The sequence below is a fragment of the Lithobates pipiens genome, unplaced genomic scaffold, assembly GCF_037356315.1.
Source record: "Lithobates pipiens isolate NorthernLeopardFrog02 unplaced genomic scaffold, aLitPip1_a1.2 Scaffold_16, whole genome shotgun sequence".
Lineage (NCBI taxonomy): Eukaryota > Metazoa > Chordata > Amphibia > Anura > Ranidae > Lithobates > Lithobates pipiens.
The window spans coordinates 367982230-368007308 of record NW_027507748.1 but is presented as its reverse complement, the minus strand read 5'-3'; the positions used below and the strand labels follow the sequence as shown (position 1 = coordinate 368007308).

The 25079-nt window shown below is 40.6% G+C and overlaps 1 protein-coding gene across 2 annotated transcripts in view; it reads right to left on the bottom strand.

Annotated features, from left to right (window-relative positions):
* The window catches only part of YPEL2 (yippee like 2), a 111148-nt gene that overhangs the window by 39489 nt on the left and 46580 nt on the right, over positions 1-25079 (bottom strand). For both annotated transcript variants that reach the window (XM_077482099.1, XM_077482098.1), the window contains one exon: positions 19730-20051. In XM_077482099.1, coding sequence (XP_077338225.1) covers positions 19730-19846 — 117 coding nt within the window. In that variant the 5' untranslated portion in view covers positions 19847-20051. The remainder of the gene's footprint in view (positions 1-19729; positions 20052-25079) is intronic.

Here is a 25079-nt window from a genome sequence, read left to right as displayed (position 1 = left end):
ATCTTGTTTGAGGGCATAATTATGTCTTCATAATCTAGCACCATGTTCACCTTCAAACACATGTAAAACCAACATCTGGCAATTATAATATTCATTTGCATGCATACAATTTTAACAATGCAAGTCTACCATTGACCTTTGAGGCTCAGAATAAAAAACAAAACAAAAAAAACTGTTAATATTGCTGGAACTTTGTATTTCCATGTTGCATGGTGGATCCATTTAATACACTCCTCAGTAATGACTAAACCAAAGCTGCTTTCCTTCTCTGAGATGTCAGAACTGGGATTCCCATACTAAAAATCTTCAGTATTTAAAAAAAAAAAAAAAACACTTTCAAGTCTAATGCACACTTTACCTGAATTTATTTATTTATTTACATAGCGCCATCATCTCCCACAATGCCATCCTAAGTAAGAAATGTAATAAGAGAGTGTTGAAATAGTAATACAATATATAAAATATCCCAAAGACTAGCATATACAGTTGATTAGTAAAACATACCAATAATAGAAAAAAAACACACAACAAAAAACAGTCCAAGGGCAAGCTTGTAATGTAAAAGGTTAGGCATAAAAAGGAAACAAACTGCTTTATTTACACAAGGTAAGATGATTCAACTTGATAAATCAGGAAGCATTACTGGGTCAGTAATTAAAGAGAATCATTTATCTCAGATTGTAGTCTAGTCTGAAGGAGGTAGGTCTTTGGAGTGTGCTTGAAGGGTTCTAAGATTTGACCATGCCAAACAGAATGGAGGAAAAAATACCCGAGAAGGTAGGAGGCAACTGAGAAGTCCTGAATGCAGAGGTACCTATGTGGAAAGGACTATAGTGAAGAAAAGGAGGGAATCATGAAGGTTGGAATGGCATCCATTTGAATTGGCATGTAGAAATTAGCAAGTTAATTTATAAAGGGGCCAGGCTTTACAGAGATATGCATTTTACATTGGGAGGTTTAAATTGAATAATCTTAGTAACTGACTAAGAGGAGCCAAATTTGAGAAGAGAGGGAAGTCATGCACCAAAGTAATGGATGAACTCATTAGTATGATTGTTGGTAGACCACAGAGGAGAATGTACTAGCATCTTGGTAGTATCATGATCTAAACAAGGGACCGACGAAGGATAGGTTTTACAGTATATGATGTAGATGACTGGAGCTGGTTAGTGAGTGAATGGGAAGTTTCAAATATGGAGCACAATCAAATTTTGCTTGTAGGCCATGAGCTTTGGGAGTAGGACGATTGTATTTTTATTATTTTCTTCAGGTAGGGGAGTATAACAAGCTGGTGAAAAAATATCAAAATATAAGGTTTAAGAAAGTGAGCAGACAAAGCGAAGAAAAAGAAAGAAGGGAAGAAGAGAAGTAGTATGGGGACATCAGACACTGCAAATCTAGCAACAAATTTAAGACGAAGCTAGCCATTTGATACATAAGGAGGAGAGGTTTGGGAGTATTAAAATGGTCAGCGATATCAAAAGTTGAGGACAGATTGAGTGAAGTTAACATGGAGTAGTGGATTTAGACTTTGCAGTGACAGGGTAATTTACAATTTTGGCAAGGCAGTAGTGATTGGGACAGAATCCTCATCTTATGAATCACTGAGGTGACACTTAACCAGTCCAAAGCAAATATGTTGATGAAGCAGTCTGGATGAGAAGGGGTGTAGCGAAATGAAGTGGTAGATGCAGAGGTCTGAAGACGATGGGACAATGTCAGTAGAAATATTAAAGAACAATGTCATGGCTAGAATTAAGGCTGAGAAGAGATGGGGAATGAAATATAAAATATAGGAGCAAGCGAACAGATGGCAAAATAGGATTTGAAAATTGGCAAAGATAGATTGTGCTCAGACAAGGGATTGAAGCTCATTAGAGAGAAGGCTAGAGACAGGATTTAGACGGACACACTGATGTCGATTTACTAAAGGAGTTGAGAATGTTAACATTATAAATTACTTCAACCATCCAGTCATGTGCAGATGAAAAAGGTAAACAGATTTGTATTGAATGGGTATACCCGCACTACTATGAGGTTCAGTGAGGAGCTTTGGTGCAGCAGACACCTTATGGGTCAAACACTACCCACAGGTATTAGTATGTAAAAAATTAATATAGTGGTGTTGCGCACCAAATAAATAACAGTGCCAGAAATGACACAAGTTGTACGTGTAATACAATACAGTGAATAAAAATTATGAACTCCTCATATGTAAATGATACATGGAATTAATAAACAAATAAATTGCATGTTTTATATATTATTTATTAATTCCATGCATCATTTACATATGATGAGTTTGTAATTCTTAGTCACTGTATTGTATATTATACATGAACAGAGATTTACTTTCCACATCAATGGATAATTGGCGTGAACGGCACAATTTATTTTGTGAACATTCGTCACTCCATTAGTAAACGGGTCTCATTAAGTTGTATAATAAAGGCATTTTTTCAGTGACATACTGTATGTTCAAGGTTTTTACATAAGGAGGAAGAACGAAGCTCAGTGGGTACTGAAAAGTTTTTTCAAGTTGTGGAACTGGGTAAAAAAAGAGAAAGAAGTAGGACTACTTAGCAATTAGCATAACTGAGCACAAATACTGATTTGTGTCTATGGCTACACATATTACACAACCATTGTAAAATCTTCTTGATGCCGCGTACACGACCGGACTTTCCGGCAGACTAGGTCCGACAGTCTTCCCGATGGACTTTCAGCAGAGTTCCGACAGACTTGGCCACACACGGACCAAGTCCGTTCATTTTGAACATGATTATATAAGACGGGACTAAAATAGCCAGTAGGCAGCCAATAGCTTCCCTTGCGTCGTATTTGGCCCGTCAGACCAGCATACAGACGAACAGTTTTCCCGATAGGAATTGAGTCCATCGGACAGATTTGAAACATGTTCTATTTCTAGCTCCGTCTGATTTGATTTGATTCGATCGGATTAGTCCACACACGATCAGATTGTCCAATTCCATTAAATTTCTATTCAGTCAGGTGAGACCTCATATTACATAGCTGGTAGAAAATCTAAAGGAGACTGCAAAACTGACATGTGTACCATGCTTACATGGAATCTGTGCTTTGCTCAAACAGGACAAAGCCACAAATTTAATGCAGAGCTCCCCGGTAACATACACTTTCCTTCCATTAACTCCCACACCATGCTGTTGTGCTAGGAGCAAAATGAAAGCCCTGTTTAGGCTACAAACCACTGCAGCAGTAGCTTGCACAGCGCTTAGGTCTCCCCATGACAGCAATGATGGGCCCAGCAAGGTTACATGGAGTGAGTCATATCCTCCTCTCAAAGTACTGGGCATTTTCTTTGTTAGCTTTGTATTTGCCTCTAGGGAGACAAGGGGGTGGGGCAGTATTGAAGCAAACCTTTTGCTCCCTAAGGTTCTATGGTTTTCAGAGTGTCCTTATGTTTAGGCAACAGGATCCCCACTCACCCTACCCTCCCTTTTATTACCTGAGCCCTCATTCGATTCAGCGCTGTAAACATCTGCAGATCTTCTCTCCCTTCACTTCCGTGTCTTACTGGCTTTACTGGGGCACCGGGAGCCATTGCTGTCAATCAAAGCCAGTAACAAGGGAGTAGGGCCAATTCCCGCTGTCTTCGTCAAGAGACGCAACAGCGGTGCTTGAGAGTGAGCATGCACAAGTGCCCCCTTGGGAAGCGGCTTCCTTTGGGGGCACTGGACAGAGGAGCAGCCAGGAGTCCCAGAGAAAAGGAGGTTCGGGGGAACGTTCTGTGCAATTACAATCACACACACACTATAACCACTTTAAACAGTTTAGTAGAAACTACTACACTGTCCCCATGTATCTAGCTGTACTTTGTTAACGATTGATTTTCCTTTTGTCCTGCGTGTTTTCAAAGTATGGCAAAAGCATAATTAATAAAAAATAAAGATAACCCTTCTCAACGCTATCAAAAAAAAAAAAAAAAGGTTTGATAGACCAACTTTGCGTGTATATATCATTTCATGTGCTTTTTCCTATTGAGCTTGGAATTTCCACATCTACATTTCCAAGGCATGGATCTGCTCCAGTATAACAAACCTTACAAGCAACGTCAGCATACATTAACTCCACATGTGTCTGAAGCGGGGGAAGTCTGGATTTTAAGATTATTTTATAGTGTTAAAAAAGATTGCTATGCAGCGTTCTCAAAACTTCTTCTAAATTTAGATGCTGCAGCGAAGAACATGCAGAAAGGTTAGTGCGTCACTCCTACAGCACGCGCATACAAAGCGGTGCAGTGAACAATGTAATATTTAGAAGGGCCTTTTGTGTCCGTTTGGCTTTTTTTCATGCGTTAGTCACTCCTGTTTACTTGTGAACGTCAGTGTTTGTTATCTGCTGTACCAGTCACACTGGCTGCATGTTCAGAAATGAAACAGAAATAAAGAACCTGTTATCACAATGAATGTCAACAGTTCAGTGCATACCAAGAATAAATAAAATGGGTTAGCACCAGTGACCTATTGACATACTGTGCTACGCACCCTCATTACTGTATGACCTAGTTTTTCCACTTAAGGAGCTGCATTGCTAAGAACACAAAAAGAAAAACATGCTGTATATTATTATTTTACTCTTGAAAATCTCTAAAGCACTCTAACTAGCCACATCAAGGAATATTAATTGAAAACGACTATGAATGCAAATTTGGATACATACAAAATACCATACTAAAAAAGCACAAAAAAAAAAAAGGGGGAACTATAGCTAGATGCTAAACCACAGTAGTATTCATTCTTTAAAAAGTATAACTTTACCTACAGCAACTTGATAAAAAGAATGTTGTTTAGTAAATAATGTAGGAATACATTCCACATTAAATATACTACCAAAGTTAGTGTGTGCTGTAAATTGCCATTTTGGTGAAGCCCAGAGCCCCTGAAAGAAAGAAATCAACCCCGAATATTCACTGGAAGGACAGATCCTGAGACTGAAACCCAAATACTTTGTCCATCTAAAGCCCCATACACACTATCAGATTTTCTGCTGATTTTTTCCTTCAGATTTACCAAAACCATATAATATGAGGTCAAACCTTAGGAGTTTCAATGTGTATGCAATCAGGCAGGTCTTTCTACTACATGGTTTTGGTAAATCTGAAGACAAAAATCAAAATTAGTGTTGTATGAGGCTTAATGCGAAGAGAGGGCTCATTGGAAAAGACCCTGACGCTGGGAAACATTGAAGGAAAAAGGAGAAGAGGACGACAGAAAACAAGATGGAAGATTGCATCATCGAAACAAAGAACATGAAGTTAGGCAAGCTTTGGGGAGGCAGTGGAGAACAGAAAAGCCTGGCGCACTATGGTCCATAAGGTCACGAATAGTCGGACACAACTAAATGAACAACAACAACAGCTCCTGAACAGCAGTAAATCTTTAGGCTGTCAGCAGATCGCCCCCTACAAATTCGGCACAGTGCCTAAAAATAGAAAGTAACTGAGCATGTTTAGAGCAGGGCCAGACTGTATTACTAGATTTTAAACAGTGTACGCACTTATTTTTAATGTTTTACATAGCTATACTTGCAAAAGGGTAGAGCCTGAAGTGATCTAGCAGAACTTCATTTTCTGACTAAAGTTCCACTTTAAGGGCCCTTTTGCATGGGTGTTCACTCTAGATATGCCTCTGTTTTTCAGACAGATCCAGACTGAACCACAATGTATGTCTGAGTGGGCAGATGTAAACGGAAGATCATCTGTTTGCATCAGCCTACATTAGTTTCTGCAACAACTAAAAAAATAAAAATAATAATAATTAAAAAAAGGATGCAAAAACGGATGTAGACTGATGTAAACTGAATACATTTTTTCTTAGCAAAAAGAAAGTTAAAGTGATTGTAATTTAAAAAAAAAACAAAACAAACAAAAAACAAGACTTTACAGACATTATACTTACCTTCTCTGTGCAGTTGGTTTTGCACAGAGCAGCCCAGATACTCCTCTTCTCAGGTCCCTCTTTGTTGCTCCTGGCTCCTCTGTCTTCTTGAGTGCTCCCACAGCAAGCAGTTTTCTATGACAGCCCCCACCCGGCTCTGCCCCCTCTCTCCCCTGATTGGCTGACTAACTTTGATTAACATCCATGGGAGCCAATGGCGCCGCTGCTGTGTCTCTGTCAATCGGGAGGAGAAGTGTCCTGGATGGCTTAGACATTTGTGGACATCACTGGAGAGAGAAAGGGGTCAAGTAAGTAATTAGGGGGGTGCTGGGGAGGCTGATACAAACAAAAAGAATAGAATGGAATGCATTAAGATTAAAAAACCTTCTGCCTTTACAACTCCTTTAGGGTAAAAATTAAAGAAAAGAAAAAAAAAAAAAAAAAAAAACACACAAGGAGCAGTACTTCTTTAACTTGAAGTGTCCTTTGTGATGTTATAGTTAAAATCCAAAGTCCTCCTTCAGGTATAGGACACTAAAGCGTGGTACACACTATGCATTTTTTTCCCATTCAACCCAGCGGGAAAAAAAAATTCCATCAGCTCTGGTCGGAGCTGTTGTACTAATGATTAGTACATAGATCTCCCCCGGCTGAGTTGTTGTGTACTGACAAGGGGATGGCCTAACCGCCAGAAAACTCCAAACACAGACATTGGCTGAAAGCGCTGATTGGGAGCCCTAGCTTATTTTTGTTCATTCACCCAACTGGTTGAATGGAAAAAAAAATAAATGTGCGTGTATCCAGCTTTAGTCTAAAAGCAACACACAAAGCAACAACTGGTCGAAGACATAATAACCAGAGGGGTAGGTGCAGCGTCCTTCAATGAACACAGAGAAAAGTATTTTTCCTATTTTCTCTTTCATTTATTGAAGGACACAGTGGAGACCGTTAGATCTTGATTGTTGGCATATCCCAAAGCATTGTCTACCGTGGGGGAGTGAGAAATCTAAACAACTCCAATCAGGCAATAGCAAGTACATGACCACTCGTAGATTTTCTTTAAAAATTGATGTGCAAGGGCCTGTTTCATACAGGATAAATGGTCCTGCAGTGCCTGAAGCTACATCTAGGGAACCCAGGGAATGTAGGGGATGTCCATGCTGCCAAAAAGAGAGACGAGAGAGAAGATGGGGTCAACAGACAAGGAGGTGACTGGTCAGCCCCCAGAAACTAGAAATAACAGCACCATCACAAACAAACGTATATCTTTTGCAATAAACATGTACAAAATGTATTTAAAATATATTTTTTTAAATCTTTCAAATTATATTAATATATGTGCATCAGGTGATTATTACATAAAGATTTAAAAAAAATGCATTTAAACAGTCCATGCTGTGAAAAAGTGTCTAGTGTTTCAAGTTCATAAAACGTAAAATGAATCCTCCTTCATATATTAATCTTGCTTCAAATTACAATTCACCCTTATGTGACTCCTCCACCCGCCACTTACAGCAACTCACCTGAGGCACAGACCTAAAAAGGTCTTATCTTACGCAAATACAACTTTCCAGGGTCAACACTCTCTTCCAAAAACACAAAAGCTCCAAATCCCCATTTGATCTAAACAAAAACAAAAAAAAAAAAAAACACTGGTGGAACATAAAAACAAAAAAACCTCCATAGTATAAAACTATCAGTACACTCACATATTTCAAGTGTCTTCCCGACATTAAGACCTGGTTCACACTGAGGCGGCACGACTTGCAGCGCGACTGCCTCAGGCGACCGGGATCCGACTTTAGCGGCGGCTTGCAAAATGACTTCTGTATAGAAGTCAATGCAGGTCGCCCAAAAAGTCGTACAGGAACCTTGTTTCGACTTGTCTCACTCCGATTAGAATGGTTCCATTGCACAGAACGGGGCGTGACTTGTCAGGTGGCTAAGTAACCTGACGAGTCTCCCCTGTATGAACTGGCTCTAAAGGATCAAGCCTATAACTTTAAGCCATGCCGGGTCCAGTCGTGTGTCCTGGCTGTGAGGGATAACATCACGTCCAAACAACTAGAAATTCCCTGTCCGCTTGGGACCCCATTTTCTTTTAATGAGGATCCACATCAATGACAACAAAAAAAGTGAGAGTGGAATATTCCCAAAATGGCTGGAAAGACAGCTTTTGAAGTGCTGAAAGAACCAAATTCAGATCCCATTAAGCAATGGGGGGGGGGGGGGGGACTCATAGGGGAAGCCTCAAGACTGATAGCCTGGACAAGAGTCTTAATCGAAGCGTGAGCTCCCACTGGCAGATGGGAGTTTGACCGCTGTCAGGGTCTGTCCCTAAGCAGTGTTCTTGTTTTTGTGACTAGTGTCCTACGCCTGAAGGTGGCGCTATAACCACCCTTGATCGCCACTGTGTCATTTAATGAACAGAAGAGAAATATGCATGGCATTCAATCTTGAATACAATCCAGTAGCTAGGGTATGTAGTCAAACTACACTTTTGTAAAGTGTGATGTTGGCAGTACAGCCCCTCTAAAAAAAAATGTTGTAAGCAAAGCCAGATTTGACTAATCTCTTACAAGGTTTACTAATCAAAAAACAGAAAAAGTCTGGAGCCCTTGCATTAAAAAAATAAAAGGAATTATTTATAAGAATGTTCTAGTGCCAAGTAATGAGAGGGAGTCAGGAAATAACCCATATGTGGTTATGAAAACGTAATCATTTGTTCTTGCTTAGTTTGCTTGGGTACATAAAACAATGTTTAAACAGCCTTTCAAAAGCTGCAATTTAATGGGTGCACATTCTCCTTTGATATGATGATTCTTCTCTGTATTTTGTACAGACGCATGTGTTCATGGGGTCGTTATGGCAACCATATAAATGAGTTGTTCGAGTATGAGGTAAGCAAATGCTAGCATTAGGAACCTGGTGAATGATTCATTTTGTAAAGGCATATACAAAAATATCAAGATGTTTATGGCTTCTCTGCATGCTTGGATATGCTCATCACATATGTGGAATGAGCCTCAAGCTTAGGAGATACTGTACCATAGGTGTCATTTCAGTGTTCATCTCATCTCTGTGCAATCCATGTTATATTTATATACAGTATGTAAATGGTCATTTTTGCTTGCACTTTCTGACCAACAGATGGCCATTAGATGGGTAATGTAGTGAAAAATGTGCAAGTTTGCCTCAGGGTTAAAGCCTTATACCTAGGCAAAGTACAAGGACCTTCATCCAATAACTGAATGCAAAAGACAAAGAAGTAGGGACAGTTGCTGAAGCTGTCTTCCTACAACAAGAAAAAAAAAAAAGGGGGGGGGGGGGGGGGTAGAACGACTTTGAGGAATGGACTTCGGATCTCAGTACTAATATCACAAAATTATATATTATATATATATATATATATACATACATACATATATATATACATATATACACACACATATATATATATATATATATATATGAAAAAAACAAAAAAAAATTAAAAAGAAAGACGACACAGTATACATATACTTGTTAATTTCTGGTTATGGAGTTTTCTCGCAGATTATATAATCCTCTACCAGTTGCGCAATCAAAGGACTGCTTCGTCAGGAGGGTAAATCTATAAGACAAATAATATATGTTTGGATCCATTGACATGCATTAAAAAAAAGGGGTTTAGCTCCAGGGATAAAGTCATAATTCTCTCGCTCTACAAGACTCTGATCCGGCCGCACCTGGAGTATGCCATCCAGTTCTGGGTACCAATCCTCAGGAAGGATGTACTGGAAATGTAGCGAGTACAAAGAACTGCAACAAAGCTAATAAAGGGTCTGGAGGATATTAGTTATGAGGAAAGGTTGCGAGCATTGAACTTATTCTCTCTGGAGAAGAGACGCTTGAGAGGGGATACGGTTTAAAAACTTACAAATACTGTACTGGTGACCCCACAATAGGGATAAAACTTTTTTGCGGAAGGGAGTTTAATAAGACACGTGGCCAGGTTAACCATAAAACTACGTAGAGGGTTCTTTACTGTAAGAGTGGCCAGGCTGTGGAATTCTTCCACAGGCAGTGGTTTTGGCAGGGGGGAGAGGGAGCATCAATAGTTTCAAACAACAATTAGATAAGCACCTGAACGACTGCAACATACAGGGATATACAATATAATACTGACATATAATCACACACATAGGTTGGACTTGAGGGACTTGTGTCTTTTTTTCAACCTCACCTACTATGTAACTATGAATCACATGCTCCATCACTGGTGTCAGTGGAAGGAATAGTGTCCCAAAATAGGTGATAGTGGAAGGAATCGCGAACCATAACTGGTGCCAGTGGAAGTAATGGTGCCCCACAATTGGGGTCAGTAGAAGGAATCATGCTCCATCACTGGTGTCAGTGGAAGGAATCATGCTGTCAGTGGAAGGAATCATGCTCCATCACTGGTGTCAGTGGAAGGAATCATGCTCCATCACTGGTGTCAGTGGAAGGAATCATGCTCCCTCACTGGTGTCAGTGGAAGGAATCATGCTCCCTCACTGGTGTCAGTGGAAGGAATCATGCTGTCAGTGGAAGGAATCATGCTCCCTCACTGGTGTCAGTGGAAGGAATCATGCTCCATCACTGGTGTCAGTGGAAGGAATCATGCTCCATCACTGGTGTCAGTGGAAGGAATCATGCTCCATCACTGGTGTCAGTGGAAGGAATCATGCTCCATCACTGGTGTCAGTGGAAGGAATCATGCTCCATCACTGGTGATAGTGGAAGGAATCGTGACCCATAACTGGTGCCAGTGTAAGTAATGGTGTCCCATAATTGGGGTCAGTAGAGGGAATAGGGCTCCATCACTGGTTTTCCATGGAAGGAATAGCGCCCCGTTGCTGGTTTCAGTGGAAAGAATAGTGTCCCATTATTGGTATCAGTAGAAGGAGTAGTGCCCTATTGGTAGCAATGGAAAAAAATGGTGCCTCATTGCTAGTATCAGTGGGAGAAATAGTGACCCAAGGGCAGGATAAAAGCAACAAAGGGATTACATTATGGAAAACTCTGCTTTAGGATTGCCTTGCCTGAACCATAGGACATAGGAACAGTCACGGGATATAATTGGCTGTAATAATGGGATACAGCTGAGAAAATGTTAAACGTTCAGGCAAAAAAACCCTACTAAACGTTCATGTGTAGTCATACTGGTATGAAAATTGCAGGAAAACTAAAGACTACTGTGCTTGCATAACTAGAAATGGAAGGATCCTTCTCTCTTCTGTAAAAGAGGTTTCATCCACAGCAATTTATAAATGTTCGCCAACTAAAATGACATGCTTCTACAAATCAGTAACTAATATTTTCCAGAGAAAAAGCCTGGACATTATTTGGCCCAAGTCAAAGTTTCCATGCTTTTTTATCCACATCTCCTGGCTCTGTTGTACATTTCATTTCGGCTCTATTTTTAGTTTTATAAACCAAGCCTACCCAAGAGATTTTGTTGCAGTAAGGACTGCGGAGGCAAACAAACACATCCTGAGAAGGGGAGTTTTTTCATGTACAGAGCTAAGCTCATAAAAACACAGCCCTGTCTGTATTCTGTCCCCCTCTGCTTCCAGCTTCTCAACCTAAACCTTTATTATCTATATAAAGCCTGCAGGCCAGATGTGGTTGTTTCCACTTCCCCGCAGCCATAAATCCAATATTGAGATTTTCAAAATAAATACAACACAATACTCTACATATTTCAGAGTTGGCAAGATGCAGACAGTGGCTACTTTCATTTCTTAAAGTGTTACTAAACCCAGGACCTGGCATTCACTATATCTGGTGTCCCACAGTACACAGAATATGGAAATGCAATTATTTTAGTAAATATAAACTGCTAAATACCTTTTCTCATCAGCAGTTTATAGCAGTCTTGTAACTTCTATCAGTTTCTGGTTAAAGCTTGTAGGAGATGTTTTCATTCTACTCTGACTGTCTTGTGAGGCTGCGGGACCCCTGACCCTCTGTCTGGACAATGCTGATTGGCCCTGTGCTGATCACATGCACCCTCCCAAGAAAAAAAAACTCAGCAATACACACTAAACTGAGCATGGGCAGAGTGCCCCCTAGACTCTGTACCATTTAGGAGATGGATTGGGGACAGTGGAAGAAGAGAAGGATCAGAGAAGGCGGGATCAAACCTCCTTTTTAGGTTCCACAGTGATTATAACAAGCATGCTTTACTGCATATACAGACTGATTTTACTGTTGTGGATTTAGTAACACTTTAAGGACACATAAGTGTACTGAAAAGCTTAAGCCATTTAATGAAGGCATTGAACAGAGCCTGGGCATACCTCTTGATGCTCTCTTCTCAATCTCATGGGAGCTCTGAATCTCATGCCATGGTTATATGCAATATTCATTACATCCTGGTAGAGTCAAATGCTCACTTCCTGCACATTCGTACTGGTTCACAACTATGATTTGCAACCTACTGGACAACAGGTACATGTGTGGGGTGGAAGGGTAGGGTCAGTAATTAACACCATTGTGTAGTGTTGAACCCTGCAGACTAAAGTGACTTGGGCTTCAACATTCAGGGGTTTTGAAAGAGTATATATATATATATATAAATGAAAGGTACTGCTTGGTTTCTGTATTTCAGTGGAGGCTGTTCAGAACCCATTTTGGCAGTGTAGAAAAAGGAGTAAGGGCCAGTTCACGCCAGATGCAGTTCCAGTTTCTGGTCAGTTTCTGCACCAGAAACTGACCAGAAACTGACTGCATGGTGTGAACTAGAGCCATTGGAACACATGTAAAACACTGTGTATGCATTTTTAGTGCAGAAAAAAAGCGCCCGGAACTGAACGGGACTGTGTCTGGTGTGGACCGGCCCTTAGAATTACTTTCAGGCCTTGTTTATTCTGGCTTTGGCATGCAAGAAAGCAGTGTGTACATCAAGTTTGTGCTAAGCATTTGTGAAGCTTTGAGTAGCTTTATTGAAGACTATAAAATTACCATTAAACCTACATAATCAACCACTCGCCTACCGGGCCAATTCTGACACTTCTCTTCTACATGTAAAAATCTTTTTTTGCTAGAAAATTACTCAGAACCCCCAAAAATTATATATATTTTTTAGAAACCCTAGGGCAGTGATGGAGAACCTTGGCACTCCAGATGTTTTGGTACTACATTTCCCATGATGCTCATGCACTCTGTGTTGTAGTTGAGCATCATGGGAAATGTAGTTCCAAAATATCTGGGTGCCATTTGCTATCACTGCCCTAGGGAATAAAATGGTGGTTGTTGCAACTTTATATCGTGCACTGTATTTGCGCAGCAATTTTTCAAAATGCTTTTTTTGGGGGAAAACAGTTTCATGAAATAAAAATAAATAAATAAAAAAAGTAAAGTTAGACAGATTGTTTTTCATAATATGAAAGATGACGTTACGCCGAATAAATAGATACTCAACTTTAAAATTGCGCACACTCGTGGAATGGTGACAAACTTCAGAACTTAAAAATTCCAATAGGCGATACTTTTAAAAATGTTTGCAGGTTACCTGCTTAGAGATACAGAGGAGGTCTTGCTCTCACTCTAATTATTGCTCTCGCTCTAACGTTCATGGTGATACATTACATGTGTGGTTCGAACGCTGTTTGCATATGTGGGCGCAACTTACATATGCATTTGAGTGAGCACTTTAAAAAAAATGTATTCCTATTGCAAGGAATGTAAACATCCCTTGTAATAGGAATAGGGCATGACAGGTCCTCTTTACAGCGAGATCTGGGGTGTATAAGTCCCCAGATCTCGCCTCTCGGCTGGAAAGCCTGAAATAAAAAAAAAAAAAGAAAGAACGATCTCGGAGTTCCAGCCAAGGCAGCAGCATATTTTCAAATGCAAAGGCCGGCATGATTTCATACCATTGCGCCCGACCTCCCAACCTTTAGAGACTTCGGGGACCATCTGGCCCGCCGGAAATCTCTATGGTCAACATACGGCACCATTCTAGCCGGTAGAAGCACCAAAGGGTGGCAAAGGGAGAGGGGGGGTTGGGAGCATCCCCTCCCTTTGCCACCTGTAAGAACGATCAAGAGGTTGAACAGATTAATTTTATGTATTTTGCTAAAAACCTGGTTAATCCTGCTGTTCTGTCTCCCCCTCTTGTCCATGTCCCTACCGCAGTTGGGAATTTTGCATAGCAGTGTTGGCAGCTAGTGCACACAGTTTTGAGTGTATTTCTACCCTGAGCATTTCCTCCCTATCACATCTGAGCAGCCCATGTGACTACAGAGTCAAACATGTGGACGTATAGACAGTGGTAAATTACAACACACTCCCTCCTTGTCCATGCCTACTAACCAGCTAAACACAATGGGGGGGGGGGGGGTGAGATATTACATCTTGATTGATGGAGGCCTCACCTCCCTATTATTCTAAAGATACAGGCTGGAGGAGCCTGTGACTGGCAGAAATCTGCCTACAACCGGTTATTGCTAAAAATAATAAAGATTTGATTTCTAATATATATGTGCACGATGACAGTTTATAACAGTTTAGTGGTATTATTGCTTTTTACTCTGTTTTCCAAAGGCTGTTTTTTTTTTCTTTTTTTTTTAACATGTGACCAGCAACAGAGGACTAGAAGCTCCTCCTGCCACTGCTTCCCTGCAGATAGGCTGGCAAAGAGCTGGGTCATGTGACAACTGTATATCCATTAGGAAAAAACAGTTCCTAGATTTGTTTTAATAATTACAGTGCCATCATTCACATACAGAAAGAGAGAGGGGATCATGTAAATGAAACAGTGTGTGCTTAGTATTACCTTATGCTTCAGACCTGGTAACCAGACTAATAACTAACAAACTAACTAAATAACTTTTGCGTTCCAGGCCCTTTATCCCTGATCAACAGGGTCCTACCATTCGGTACAGCGTTCAGACCCTATCCAGCTGCAGCCTGCCATAGCCTAACATGCTGCCTGCAGCGGAGCTAGGAGGGACACTGCACAGGTCCCTCCTAGGCGCACTCAAACGCCAAGGGAGACACACTGCAGCTGATCATGTAGACGTGTGTTGTTTATTTGGAAGGGGGTGGTTCATTAATTGTTCAGATACGGGCACAAGGTACAGTCTGACCTACTTACTTGTACCAGATCAGTGGCTGGAGAATCTGCATGACAGGCAATGGTAGTGTAAGTATATCTGTATAGCAAGGGTGCCCAACTTTTTGAAAAACAAGGGCCACTTAAGCGACTTGGTAACCAGTCACGGGCCACAATGAATGGAACGGGCGGATGACAGGTCTTTATCCACTCTGCATATGCAAAGCGGTCACAGACACAGCCCACTCTATCGGCCGTCCAATCCGATCCCTTTCTGTTTTTTTTAGCGGATCAGATTGAAGATAGGCTGGTGTAAATGGATACAAGTCCATTTACATCTGCCGCTCCATAGAGATGAATAGAGGGTCCAATTGGGTCAGACCGATCGCGTAAAAGGGGCCTAAGGCTGCTTTCACACTGATAGGCTCAGGCTGTGATTTACCCACACCACGGATGCAATGCAGTGTGCATGCGGATTTCCTACTGGTTACTGCACTTTGCCATAGACTTCTATTATATCCTGCAGGTGTGGTGTACTTTCTGAATGCGCACCAAACCTGAAGCTAATAAAAAAAGTCAAGGTAACCCACAGGTGAACTGCGCTGCACCTGTGGATCAAATTAAAAGCACCCCAATAACCACTGCAGAACAGATATGCCCATATATACTCTGTGATTTTAGTAATAAAATGACCTTTAATAACATTCAGGTATCACCGGCTGTTGCTGTCCCAGGTAGAATGCATTTTGTATCACTCTGCCTGTGACTCCGGCGCTATACAGGAAGCATCGGCTCTGTTCCCGCAGCCGCTTGTTTCTTCTACCGCCAGCTTCATTCACAACACTGATGTTCTAGGATGGCGGATTGGCAACCCGCGATCTGGGCTTGCCAACCAGCCATTCCAGATTAGTGGGCCACAGGTTGGGCAGCCCTGCTGTATAGGATCTGTATATAGGATAGCAGCAGTGTGCAGTGGATAAACTGCTGGGATCTGTTTTTTTGCACAAAACAAAAATGTCAATATAAAAATGGTGAATATTCCCAGTTTCTTGACAGCGAGACACAAGATCTGTAGAACTTTCACTAGTAAACATTGAGTTAAACACATTAGAAACACCATTCCTTAGTGGAATGTCAGACTACTTAAGAAACCTGATACTTGAAAAGGACTGCTAAAGTTCTCAACCTCAAAACTAGTGCAGTCGTCTAGTAATCAAAGCAAGCTCAGAGCTGCAAGCTAGTTTTGCCCAGGGGACAGGCAATATTGCAAAGACAGCTGGAAGTGTGGAGAGGCTTATCTCTTTATAGGTAGGTAGAGACTCACAAATTAAAACACGTTAGTACTTGATTTTTATGACACAGCTTTCATTTCTTAACGCGGACCCTGCATCAGAGATATTGGGGTCGATTTACTGAAAGGCAAAATGGCCTGTCCATTTTGCAAGAGAATTTGCTCCGGAGCTTAGTGAATTGTGGAGATATTTCACTTTGCAAAGGATACCCAATCACATGCAAAAAGAAAAAAAAAATACAAACAAAGCCTGGACAATGAAGATTCACTCTATTCACTACTAAGCTCTGGAGCAAAGTGGACAGTCTAGTTGCTTTACTATAGCAATCCCATTCTCCTAGGTTAAAGACGAAGCAGACTTCCATCTTTGAATTTTACCTATAGATAATCCTAGAATAAGGCTTACCTATTGGTAGTGCAAATATCTCCTAAACGTGCACCATTAAGGAGATATTTACATTACATGTAGCTGGTGACATCACTGGCGCATGTGTTCTGAAGGAACGGCCACCCGTGCTGTTCCTTCAGGGCCCTGTGCCATGACCGGCAGCTCCCACGCACATGCGCGGGAGTGACGTCATAGCACCTCCAGCCAGTCACAAAGATGGAGTCTGCGAGCCCGAAAGCAAGACAGGTGAAGATAGAAGCTGTCTCCAGTAATGCGATGTCATTGCTGGAAGGCTTTGTTTTTTTTAGGTAAGTTTCACATAATGTGCTAGCATGGGATGCATACTAGCACATTATGCCTTTGCCTTGCAGGAAAGCAAAAAAATAAATAAAAAATGTCCTCAATAGGAAGGAGGAGCCAGGAGAACCGAAGAGGGACTCGAGAAGAGGAGGATTGGGACTGCTTTGTGCAAAACCAACTGCACAGAGCAGGTAAGTATAATATGTCTTTTTATAGGAAAAAATAAAAATCACTTTAAGTGCATGCATGCCAAGTCATATAGAAGAGATTTTTTATCTTTTTGTCAGGTAATACCTGTACTCCCCTTGATTTCCCTTCTTTTATCCCCAAAAGGATGGTGCCACTTTTGTTTGGGCATCAGCAAAGGTCAACATGGACAAAATGCTGGCCCATAGAAGATACAATCATGCAAATCCTGCTACTGATGCCTTATTTATTCTGCATATGTACACAGATTAGACCCTTCACCTTTTCACTGGCAAAATTAAAAATATTACAACCAGTGATCAAAGAGAAAGGAAAAGCAGCAGACTTAAAGTGGTTGTTAAGTTACTTATTACAATTACTGGCAGCCCCTCTCGAACAACAAGATATACTGTGCAGGCTCTTTTTTTTTCTTAAATCGTGCAGCTAAATACCTTCTTTCAAATTTCCGGTGTGCGGTCATGTGACCTCCCACCTGACATCAGATGGGAATCTCAGCCCCTCACGCTGTAGTCCTCAGATAAAGGAAGAAGAGCGGTGGGCGGTCACGTGACCGCACACTGGCAATGTGAAAGTAGGTATTTATCTGCACGATTTAAAAAAACAAAAACCTTGCACAGTATATCTTGTTATTAGAGAGGGGCTGCCAGTAATTGTAATAACTAATTTAACAACCACTTTAAGTCTGCTGCTTTTCCTTGATTGCCCAGTCATATGCTTAGGGTGGAGAGGTGATCAAATTGTATTGCTTAGCTGCAATATATAAAAGTAAAATCACCAGACTGTAACTATCATTTTACACAGGAGTGGCTGCATTTTGACAGCTGCACTTGCTGTGTAATACATAGCGAATCTTGGCTGTGGACCATAGTGGTAAGGGGAGTGGCAGCAGAGGGGAAGGAGCTGAATATAGGAGATACATCTTAAAATAACTAAACAAAGTTTCTAGGAAGTATTTACTAGGTTAAAAATTCTGACCAGGATAGAAACAAACAATAACTGTGTCAATATGGAGCTCCTTTTAACCTAGGCTTAGGCTGTATGAGAGTCCTACAAGTCAAGATAAATCTGTGCCTCCTCCTGGCACTATGCCCACTCCTGTCATTCAACTGTCAAATATCAAAGCTTAAGTGGGCAATAGAAGCTCCAGATCTTGGCAATGAGGGAGGGGTTTATCTTGACTTGAATAGATGCTGGGGTTCATACAGCCCAAGATGCACCACAGGGATGGAGATCCCTTCACCCCAGCACTCTTGTCATCTTTGGCTGTTTTTAGGATTGGTTAGGATCACTTTGAACAGAAAGTTTAACACCTCCAGTTTAATATTATATCTACGTCAATTACAGGCATACCCCACTTTTAAGTACAAAAATGGGGTTTATTTACTAAAGCTGGAAAGGGCAAAATCAGGCTCACTTCTGCATGGGAACCAATGAGCTTCTAACCTCGGCTTGTTCAATTAAGCTTTGGTAATAAAACCCGGAAGCTCATTGGTTTCTATGTAGAAGTGAGCCTGATTTTCCCCTTTCCAGCTTTAGTAAATAAACCCCACTGTGTACGTAAAAGTGGGGTATGCCTGTATAGAAACATAATTTCTGGTAAGTTTAGAAGGCGAAACCCCCAAAATGCAGTGCACGATGAATGAATGTGTGTGACGGTTGAATGAGGTAGTATAGACTGAAAAGACAACAACTGAAATGTACATCTATATGTTAATTCCATCTTAAAGCAAAGTCATATCTGCATATTGCATGCGTGTGCTGTTCAGGTGTTGCCACTTGCCAGAGAAAGCTATGGGTAAGCTGCACAAAGGCAATAGTATCTACCAGAACGATGAAGCCAGGTAAATATATTCTAGTGTTAGTTTATACAGAATGTCAGGTTTACTTTAAAAATTCATTGTTCCTTTTTTAGATTTAGATTTAAATAAGACAGAACTGTGATTTATAAGTCAAACTTTCCGTTTCCATGACTTTCTAAATCTTAGCCAGGGGAAAGCATTTTGGCCTAGACAGAAGATAAAGTAAGAGTAAGCCAGTAAGTTGGCAAAATAAAGACGTGTGCCACCTAGTGGTATGCATGACTTTGAAACAACGTTGAAACAAAGCCAAGCTACCTGTTACTTTTCCGAGTTTCTGCTACGCATAGAAAACAAATATAAATGTACAAAAAGACTAAGTAGGAATTACTGTGAAAGTCTTGTATTTTCATTTGCATGGTTTGCTGCTAAAAAGGTAAGGTTTTCTAACTCTGAAAGCAGAGCTAAACCCTCATATCATTTTCAGCCAAGGAAGTGGCCATCTTGGCCTATGTTTGATCTTCAACTTCCAAGATAATGCACATGTGATCAGGTATGACAGCAGTCATTTGATAGTTTACCGGTTTGGCTGAGAGCACAACCAATATGACAGCTATATTGGAATTTTTTAACCTGTTAAATTGGTGGGTTTAGTTTGGCTTTAATATCTCTACAAGCATCTAGGGTTACAACCAAAGGAGAAAACAATCCTTTTAGCTTGGAAGTTGAAAAAGTAGGGCATCTTACCTTTGAAATTAGCTCATCATGATTTGCAAGATGAGCTCTGCAATGGATGCAACTGTACGTTCTGTGGCAAGAAGGAAGGTATGCCTGAAATGTTTTGGACCTTGTCATTTTCACCATTGGGGCCACTGAGCGCTGAGTAAATTCTGGAGTGGCCCACGAGGCGCTTCCGCAGGACGGGTCGCACGGGAAACACCGGAACACGCAGGTAAAGGCCGTGGTTTGGCAGGTTATGGGTGTGGGGGCAGGCTCCACACACTGAAGAATACACTAATGTTTGAGACAGTGCCTCCAGATCCAGTGCCTCCAGATCCAGTGCAATCACCTGAAAAAAAAAAAAAAAAAAAAGATGGGATTTTAGATAAAAGGTTCAAGGGTATCAAAACATCATTTTTGGGGCTACAATATATTTTCACAATTATTATTGTCAGTAAACAGTATATACAGCACTAACATATACATAGAGACCAATGTACAGTTCACATTGGTCTCTATGTATTCAGTGGAGTTTATATTTTCATGTTACCAATCTCAGTCTTGAAAACACATAAAGGTTAATCTCATAGCTATATTAAAGCCAAAACCCAGGGAGTGACAGGTAGCCTAATCTACATCCTCTCACATGCAAAAAGGGTCAACAGTAGTAGGGTCAAGCAGGTGATGTGTGGGAATTGCGTGGAGCATACAGAGTGCATGGTATTGTGTGCCAATATTGGGGTTCATGGTGACATGCTGAGTGTGTCAGATTTGATGGCATGTTGGGGTGAATGGTAGACTGCCCCCTCTGTACTGTACACTGTGCTCATATGAAATACTCCAGAGTGCTTTAAAATCAGTATACAGGCGGTCCCTGGGTTACAAACATGATAAAACCAAGCCTACAGTCCCTAGGTTAAAAAAGAAACAACCCACCACCACAGAGTACTGAGAAAATATATGCAAACACAGACTTTATACAGTGGAGCAAGACTTGTGGCCTAGAGCTACAAGCTAGCAATGCTAACCACAAAACCAAACTACTCTGTTTATTAAGGATCTGAAAATATATTATTTAATAATTTTGAAACCCCAAAAATCAGGCGTTGTTGCAGAATCTATTCTAAAGTCTGAAATGCTTCATCAACATGGGAACACATCTAAAAATAAGACTTCAAAAATGAAGACAATTTATGATCAAAATATGTTTTTGTGTGGGACCCTCTTCTGTTATTTCCTGTCAAGTGTACTGTTGCCATTATAACAATTTTCTTCTAACAGTCTGGAAATCATTTAGGACACTGAAAACAAAAAGGATTCAGCAAATGGGTAAAAGCTGTCAATACATGTCAAAATTTACTTAAATATAATCTGTAATTTCTTGGCTTGTGTAGATTCAAAGAGCTGTCAGCAAAATTCAAACCGACATAAGTAAAATGATTAACAGGCTTATCAGAAATGAAGACCTCTGAGGGAAACGTCTTGGCCTAGGGAGAAGTATTCATACACATACAACATGGCTAATTTCTGGATAGTAGTCCAAGCAAATGATAAACAGCCTCTCCCTGGCCTAAAATAGCTCATTACATTGCATTTACACCTTTGTACTGTACTAATGTGGCGCAGCACTTTATAGGTATGTTTTTACCTCTATGGAAGAAGGTTTTCCTGGACACCACAACACAGAACAACAACTGCATCTAAACCTTAAAAACGCACTGTAATGGTGTGAATGGGTCCTACAATATACTACTATCTCACACTATCACCCATGTTAGCTACCACAATCAGAACTTCCCAATGATGGCCCTATGATTGGCTGAAACGCGTTGAGGATTTACCGCGCCATCACGACATGCGAACGCGGGAATCGAGCCAAACGCCAACATCGGTGTTATCCATGAGTGGGCCGATTACCCCATAACAAAATCACCTGCTATACACTCCAGGTGCCAAGACATTAGGCACCTTCGAATGCAAGTGGAAATTTTATATTGTTTTTAACAAAATTAATCATTTATAACAGCACTGCGCAATGAGGATTTCTGTCATTTCCATCCATCTATATGAGGCATTTTTGTGCATGAGACATCAGACATCATACTTCTACAGGGGTATCCCCACATGCTTGAAAGACCACACTAGAGATAGGTGGTCAACTCCTAGGGGTGAGTACACATCCATGTGGGGACCCCGTCTGAGCACACGGATACGTTACTAGGCACGAGCACCTCATATCATCACTTATTGGGATTGTACAAGATATATATGTGTGTATATAAATTTACCTAACATTAAGCGCAGTAATTTGTTTTATATAGCTGCCACAATCAAGCCATCTTTGCACAAATATATATATATATAAACAAAAAAATAAAACAGACAACACTATACAACACACAAGTAATTTGTTTTCTTCCAATTTTAGGAATACAAATTCAAATCATAATATCTAAATTGACATAATCATGGGCATTAGGCCCAGTTATTATAATTAATTACTTATTATAACTTGTATATGCAGTTTCTGAAGTACTCTGTCCAGTTGGGCACTGAGCACCACTGCAAAATGGGTTTTGCACGGAACACCAAGGCGATGCAAGTTTTGCAATAACCACATTAATACAATCCTGTATACACTCATTACCAGGCAATTTTCCAGTTTTAAGGGCTGCGATACTCTGGCTAACAGTTACTTGATCATGCAACACTGGACCCAGACAGAGCTTCCTTTTGGTGCTATTTAATAACCACTAGGTTTTTAATCTTTCCTGAATATAAGGAAACAAAACAAAAAAAATGCAGGTTTGCTTACATTTACCAATATGAAAGATCCTACAATCATTGGCGGTCAGTGGTGATGTAAAACTCCCTTCCCAACTTAAAAAAACAAACAAAAAACAAGCAATCTCATATTTTATTGGTGGTCTGTGGCACTTAAAAAAAACAGCCCATCAACAGAGGGGGCATGACCCCCACATTCACCTTTTATCTGCCAGCCCTCTGTCTTGTTATGCTTACAAACATTTAGTCTTTTTACAACAGGGTAGCGCTAACAAACTGAACTAATGAAAGGAAACATATAGGAAAGCAACCCCAGTGTACTAAGATCAATGTGAGTGACTCAAAACAACCTGTGAGCAAAATATTGGTATACAAGATCATACACACAAATATGTGTGAAATTAATAACAAAAAAAAAAAAAAAAAAAACACGCACACACACACACACAAAAAAAAAAATACAAACATACAAAGTGTCAACATCCACATGGAGATATATATGTTCTGGAGCCATAAATTAATCAGAGTGGCCTGGAGTTGCAAATCTACCAGCACAACCCAGAATGGCAATCGTACACCATCGCATATCCAGTACCATGAGCCTGTTTTACGCACTGCCATATAGTATGTGCGTCCATCTTATCTGGCAAGAGTACTCAACCTCTCATCTGTAAATATATCTTTGAAGTATCCATAAGTGTATCCAACTGTCTATTTGGATTATATGTTCCATCTCCAGTTGGAGACTGAGGAAGAATTGTTTTCATATACATACATATATATATATATATATATATATATATATATATATATATATATATATATATATATATATATATATATATATATATATATATATATATATATATATATATTTATATTACACACACACACACACACAAAAAATTGTGATTAGCATATACAAAAAAACGAATGGTTCACACCAAAAGAAATGCAGTCCGGATGCGTTCCAGATGCTTTTCTGCATGCGCTTTTTTGTGCGTTTTTGGTGCAATCCAGTGCTTCCCCCCACTCTTTTTTCTTATACTTAAGGACATTTGTGTTCCAGTGCATTTTTGATGCATTTTACAGTGTTCCAGTACAGTCCAGTGCAGGTAAAACGCAACATGTTCTCCTTTTTTTTCTGGAACTGGAATGTACTGGAACTGCAAGCACTGGTGTGAACTATGCCACTGAAAACCATATAACCTACTTTCAGGCGTTTTTGATGCTGAAAAAAACAAAAAAAAATGCACTGAACTGCATGTGGTGTGAACTGGCCCCAACACCATCATCTGATTGATAGGTGATTAACACATTAATCCATTAGTATATATTCATGGGAAGGAATCCAGGAGTGTAGGACTAAGAGCACTTTCACGCTGGGGCGGGGGGCGTCAGCAGTAAAGCGCCGCTATTCTTAGCGGCTCTTTACTGTCGTTTTAGCAGCGCTTTTCAGCTGATAGCGGGGCGTTTTTAACCCCTGCTAGTGGACAAAAAAGGTTTGATAGCATCCGCAAAGCACTGCTGCCGAGACGCTTAGGCAGCGCTGGCCATTGAATTCAATGCCAGGGGCATTTTAAGAACGGTGTATTCACCGCAATGCCGCAAAGATGCACTGCTCCAGTGTGAAAGCACTCGGGCTTTCACACTGGAGAGGTAGGGGAGGCATTTTCAGGCTCTTTACAGCCGCTAGTTTTAGCCCTTTAGCACCTGAAAAACGCCTCAGTGTGAAAAGTAGCCTAAATCTAAAAGGAGTCACCGGCGTGTGTGCATCCACCACCCAGGGGAGAAGATTAAATAGGATTACCAGAAGGTAGCATCAATCAGGCATGTGATATCAAAGCTCTGGATAGCGAGTGGTGAGATTCCTCGTCCTTAGCTGAGCCACCTCAGGCAGCCTCGACCCGACAAGTGAGAATATGGATCAGGATGTCCCAGATGGTAAAAAAATCTCCTACCACAAAACCTTTTGGTAAGAGTATGGTTAACAACATCCATAAAAAAACAACAGAAAGCCTCCAAATAGTAAAAAACCTTATGGTTACGGGTTTATTTGGAATAAAAAGCCTTTACATAGATTCCAAGAAGTATTGCATCAAGTAAAAAAACTCCTCTGTAATCACAAAAGCATGAAATTCAAAAAAGGCGAAATGGCATGGAAAGGACTCATCATCAAACTCGACACGTTTTGTCTACGAAGACATCAACAATAAGTCCAAATCCATGCACTGCACAATAATATACACTCAATAATCAATAATAATTAAACACACCTGTATACAACATAATGACATGGCCAATGGCCATATTCAATATGGTATCTGGCGTGTTCAAAGCCTCAATGTGACCACCAACAATGATAGGTGCTAAACCCCAGTGAGGCCTGGATAGAGCCAAGCTCCAGACGTCACTTAACTGCACAGCCACACACACACACACACACACAACATGGTACATGGCGTGTGTTGCAAGCCTCTTGGAACACACACTGTATACCCTGTTGTGTGTGGCTGTGCAGTTAAGTGACACCTCTGGGACATTGCCACCCTGATCCATAGTCTCACATGCCCAGTCGAGGTTGCCTGAGGTA